The following is a 6257-nucleotide window of genomic DNA, read 5'->3' as shown; positions in this document are numbered from 1 at the left end:
TGTAGGTTCCACTATAAAAATTCCAGTCATTTTCTTTTTACAGTATTTAAAATTCAATTAGGGAGTACCCCTATCATAAATTTTAGCCGGCGAACGCAATTGACAAGAACTAAATCACGGAATTTGTCCGGAAAAAATGACCCTGTGGAAACCCTGTTTGAAAACAGTACAAAAATGTAATAATAGTACTAGATGAAGCAAACGTAGTCAACAACGTGTTAAGAATTGAAGAGGCGATAATCAGTGAGGCCACTGAGAGGCCTCCTAGGCAGGCCTGTGAGGCCTTCGAGGCAGGCTTGCGAGGCATCTGAGGCAGGTATAAGTATGAGGCCTCCTAAATAGGCCTGTGGTGCTCAGCTTCACTCTGTTGCTGCGTCATCTGCAGCACGTAATCTTATCTTGAACGCGGCGCTGAAAGAATACTTGCGTTGCCAACGCGTTACGCACAATAATTGAGATAGAGCTGAGTACGACAGTCAAATAGGCGGAAATAGATACTATTAATATAATTATATTATTACTTAATTATTATATCTCTGGTGTAACTATTGAATGCCCCAATATTGAGAAATCGGCCGATTATTAGTAAAAACTAAAATAACTGAGCGTTTGCCATCGCAAAAAAGGGACGAAAGAAAGAGAAAATGATGCTTGGAAATGGACGATTTGAAGGATCAAAGATTATAATGAGTATCACGTGCAGGCACAGCGATAAATATAGGCGGGGCAAGCAAAAAGATACAATGTAGGCAAGGCAGGGATACAAAATTATAATAGGCGCATAGATACAATACATGCAGGCGTGGCAGGCGCAGCTGTCTGCTCAGCATGGCACAGGGNAATAGAGGCCGGTGGGCGGTGGACAAGTTCCGGAAAGACGTTCTCATGGACCGCATGCACTTGGCGGAAGAGATGATCCGGGACTCGTGGAGCGCAACCAAGCGAATAAGTGGCAACAAGGCTGCCCATCACAAGCGTTTAATTTTAGGTATTGCTTGAAATTAGCGAGGTTTGGATAGTCGTGAGGTAAAAGCTGACCGCGTTGTATATAAATGATCATCTGTCAACTGCTTGACAGGGACGATGTTACGAGGTAGGATCGAGTTGACAGCTTAGACTATAAATTATCATCTGTCAACCACTTGACAGGAAACAGTTTAGATTTTCCGGTTAACTGTAAGGTGAGCGTAAGAAATGTGATAGGGTTTCAGTTCATATGAATAACCAAAGGAATTATATATTATATTCAGCAAAGTAATTCCAGCACTGTTTTTTTGTGTTCCAGACTCATCAAGGCCTCCTTAAATCGACCGCCACATTGCCGGCGTCCACATTTAATTATGTAGAGGCAGATCTTTTTCAAAACCTCGTATGGAAAGACTACGATCATCAGCACTGAGATCATCAGGATGGATCACTGATAATTTTCAGGTACAATAGATCTCTAGGATGAATTATATGCATCCTTAAGCCAGATCATCGATATCTCACACCTGAAGCAGATTCCAGCTTGCAATGATGGCTGACCCGCGGTGTACTTGCCTGCGAGAACATCATCTTGATCAGGAAAGATTTTATTCGGTTAGTTTAAACTTGCATAAAATGCTTACTGCCAAACGTAAGATGCACCAGCCGACGATCAACAACTGTTGCTACACACTCCATATATCACAGCGGCTAACTGTTAAATCAAATCCATACTGGACCATACATTACACAACTATACCCTTGTCACCTTCCCGTTAAATGAGAAATAAGAGATGTCATACATCTATGATGTGCTTGGTGTGCCGGGGCTCGACATACGCTGTTAATGACCGGTGGGTCGGTGGTTTTAGAGACAAAGAAAAGTTTCCACGAGAGTTTTTGGATTAATTAAAATGCACGAGCTAGGTCGTCATACTCGGCCGTCCAACAGCGTAAGACAGTCGCAAAGCTCCAACGGTGAATACGCATACCGCTTTGAAGACAGCAGTTAAAAGCCAGAATAACTTGAGTAAAAAAAAATCAATATTATGGTATAGCGATACATACAAATAATATTCCGTCAAGAATATAAATTTCATTCGAATTCGACAAATATTTGTGATTTTTGTTCAATTTAGCCAAGAATTTTTTACCTTTAGTAAAAAAGAAAAGGTGGTATGTGTATGTGAAGAAATCAAACCCATTTCTATTTTTCTAATCAATTGTTCAACTACTACAACTATTAATATTTTGAGCCGACCGAAGGAATCATCACAAGTTTAGAAATGGAAGCAGAACTGTAATATGTATATTGTATAAGGAGTATAGCTACTCCGCCCCCAATGTTCAGGAGGCCAGGTTTGCATTATATAGGCCCTAACAATTGTGGGCAGCTTGAACGAAGAGCAGTAATTGATATTAAGGTTATTAGCGGTGTGGAGGGGCTCAAGTTACAAGGCAAGACAAGGCGTGTTTGGGTGGTTAAGAAGCATCAGCAGATTAGCAGGCTTCCTCTATGGGAATTTGATCAGTCCCTGCCTCAGAAATAGAGGCCGGTGGGCGGTGGACAAGTTCCGGAAAGACGTTCTCATGGACCGCATGCACTTGGCGGAAGAGATGATCCGGGACTCGTGGAGCGCAACCAAGCGAATAAGTGGCAACAAGGCTGCCCATCACAAGCGTTTAATTTTAGGTATTGCTTGAAATTAGCGAGGTTTTTGATGGTCGTGAGGTAAAAGCTGACCGCGTTGTACATATATAGATGACCATCTGTCAACCACGTGACAGTGGCGAAGATGTGAGGTGTAGGTTGACAGCGTTGTATACAAGTGAACTTCTTTCAACCACTTGACAGGAAACAGTTTCGATTTCCGGTTAACTGTAAGGTAAGCGTAAAAAATGTGATAGGGTTTCAGTTCATATGAATAACCAAAGGAATTATAAATTATATTCAGCAAAGTAATTCCAGNAAAAGAGTAAAGAACGATTGGAGGAACAGGATTTAAACAGCGGAATTCACGGGGAACGTCAGTGGAAAAAAATCAATGAAAATAAGGTTGGTGAAAGAGAAAAAAGATAAGATTCACGGTGAAAAATATGGTGAAAAAAGAGGTTATTGGATTGAATGACTCGGAAGAAACGGCAGCAGGAAAAAGTTCATTGGTAAAGAGGTTTGTGGCAAAGAAGGAAGAGGAAAACTTGAAAATCAAGTAAAGAATGTGATATGCAGTATCAAATTTATTTCAATGTAGCGAAGAAACTTTATTGCAACGTCAAACGTGGGTGTCACTGCGCCGTGGATAAACTTTTGTTATAGAGTGACTGTACAGAACCTGTCGGCACAGCAGCTCGTGGGTGTCACTGCGCCGTGAATGAACATTTTTTATCGAGTGACTGTACAGAACCTGACGGCACAGCAGCTCGTGGGTGTCATAGATTTTGAATCATATTTTTCATATGTTATGCGTAAGAAAACAGAACGAACATAAATGGAAAAAATTTTGTGTGAAAGCGCTTTGAAATGAAAAATGCACACGAATTAGTCAGAAATGCCTGAAAAATGTCAGTAACGCTGGAGAAATGCAGAAAAAATGTGTCAGGAACGTGCTAAGTCTTGGCAGAAACTGTGAGCCGCAGCAGAATAAAAGGGCAAACACTTGAGACAGCAGGCCTATATAGGCCTCTATTCTTGAGGGTGGGCAGCTTTTGTGGTACATTTAATAGGCCTAGACAGCAGCTCCATTCACGCAATAGCCTTCCATTCAACATGAATGCGGTGCGTGCCCCATACATCAGCGTCGCTTCACTAGAGGAGCGGAGTGTAACTATACATGAGTGACGTTATTTGTTGCAGAGTGATGATGAGTAATGTTATTTGTTGCAGAGTGATGATGTGTGATGTAGAGTGATGATGAGTGATGTTATTTGTTGCAGAGTGGTGCTGAGTGATGTTATTTGTTGCAGAGTGATGATGAGTGATGTAGAGTGATGATGAGTGATGTTATTTATTGCAGAGTGATGATGAGTAATGTTATTTGTTGCAGAGTGATGATGTGTGATGTAGAGTGATGATGAGTGATGTTATTTGTTGCAGAGTGATGATGAGTGATGTTATTTGTTGCAGAGTGATGATGAGTGATGTAGAGTGATGATGAGTGATGTTATTTGTTGCAGAGTGATGATGAGTAATGTTATTTGTTGCAGAGTGATGATGTGTGATGTAGAGTGATGATGAGTGATGTTATTTGTTGCAGAGTGNGTCCGTCAAATGGACGAGTTTGCAACTTGATCTCTGACAGATCTTTGTCCCATAATCTGTCTGGCGGAGTTATATGGGCGGCTCAAGCGATCCAGTGTCAACTGACATTTTCTATTTACTGTCAGCTTCTCTGCAGTTAAAACAGTTTTGAAACTTACATGAGTATTGTATTTGACTACGGTGAGTATTATTAAGTACGTGTTGTTAACAATAACATGAGTATTGTTAACTACGTTCCAGCAACAAAAAGTCTATGTTCGCCAATTTTACCATGTTAGACTCAGCGTGTCTTTGTCGGAATCTTTGGAGAAACTCTGTAAAATACTGCAAAATTCTGGAAGGATTTAACAGAAAACCCGAACTGGAACACAATAAGTTAATCACCGCGTTGTCTATGTTTAATATAACTTTAAGCAATCTAAATAGGTCTAATATCTTTACATTGATATAAAATAGTAAACAATATCCTATAAAATGAACAAAATCCTCACTGACGGTTGAACTCTCTTGCCCACCAGGTTCCCCGGGATCGGGGATGTGTCTCAGCCCCAACTCCCACATTGAAGTGGTGCGCTCCCGCTCCCCCTCACCCACTCCACGCTCCCCATCACCCCCAGCATCCCCAGGCTTGCAGACCCAATCCAGGGATGACTGCGCCTCCCCTAGCGACGCAACCAACAACCAAGGTTAGCCTAAATACAACCACGTTAGCACCACCACAGCAAAACCCCAGTGAGCCCCACCACACCCACATAATTAAGGTTCTTCTCTTAGCCCCAGTGATCCCCACCACACCCATGTACATAATTAAGCTTCTTCTCTAAGCCCCAGTGAGCCCCACCACACCCACGTAATTAAGCTTCTTCTCTAAGCCCCAGTGAGCCCCACCACACCCCACTAATCGTGATAATATCAGGCACAAACCTTGACATTAGTATCAGTATACCAGCACGACTATAGCAAAACATCTACAACATAAACACTAAAATAACACACTATCTGATATGAAGCCGCCTCAAATATGTTTCTTGCTATTTCAGACACGTTACTTAATCCGCGTTTGGTAAGGTAATTTAGCAACGTATCAACCGAAGTATGAACGGAAGTTTTTAGTTGTGGCGACACGGATATGTGCTTGCGCGTGTGTGCAGGCCGAGACTGTGGCAAAAACCATAAGAACAACATGTACGACAACTACACGAATAAACGCTTAATCGGTGGATAACACTCTTACACGTATAAAAACGCACGCACATACCCAAAACTCGCTTATTTGTATAATACACGTCAAATAACTCACACGTCAAATAACACGCTTATATGTCAATAGTACGGTTACACATAAAATGACTCGCACGTCAAATAACACACTTACACGTCAATAACTCACACGTCAAATAATACGATTACATGTTTAATAGTACGCTTACACGTTAAATGACTCACAGGTCAAATAACACGCTTACATGTCAAATAGTGCGTTTAAACGTCAAATAACACGCATCCCCTACATTTGACGTGCGCAGGCGGCGACGAAGGCGACGATGAGCGCAAGAGGCGCAAGAAAAAGACGCGCACGGTGTTCTCACGCTCGCAGGTCTTCCAGCTCGAGAGCACCTTTGATATGAAGCGCTACCTCTCCTCCTCTGAACGAGCTGGCCTAGCTGCCTCCCTACACCTCACAGAGACACAGGTGAGCTATTGCAATATTGGCTACACCTCACAGAGACACAGGTGAGCTATCAACCTCATGCCTCCATTAGGACCATTTATAGCAAGATCTGCACCACATGCCTCTATTTGGAACATGTGAGCTAGTGCAACATTGGCTACACCTCACCGAGACCCAGGTGAGCCATTGCAACACTCGCTACACTACTATTAGTTTCCTTGAGATTTAGCTGCACTGTTTAACAACGAATGTGCGTCTATTGACTGGCTCGAATAACAACTCTGTATGAAGAAATCAAATTTAATGGCAGCAAAATTAAATAGTTCGTTACAGTTTACAAGGTGAGGGTTGGTTACACAA

At 42.0% G+C, this 6257-nt stretch overlaps 1 protein-coding gene across 1 annotated transcript; it reads left to right on the top strand.

Moving 5' to 3' along the window:
• Positions 1 to 828: 828 nt before the first annotated feature.
• Positions 829 to 5918, top strand: LOC108669940 (homeobox protein HMX3-like; the record flags this gene model as incomplete). The annotated part of the gene is made up of 3 exons (XM_018157386.1): positions 829 to 988; positions 4744 to 4911; positions 5752 to 5918. Coding segments are annotated over exons 1-3 (495 nt in total), but the record flags the coding sequence as incomplete, so codon positions are not given.
• Between the last annotated feature and the right edge of the window lie 339 nt (positions 5919 to 6257).

This window comes from Hyalella azteca, unplaced genomic scaffold (assembly GCF_000764305.2).
Source record: "Hyalella azteca isolate HAZT.00-mixed unplaced genomic scaffold, Hazt_2.0.2 contig13900, whole genome shotgun sequence".
In the NCBI taxonomy this organism is placed as follows: Eukaryota; Metazoa; Arthropoda; class Malacostraca; order Amphipoda; family Hyalellidae; genus Hyalella; species Hyalella azteca.
This window is presented reverse-complemented; position numbering and strand designations above follow the sequence as displayed.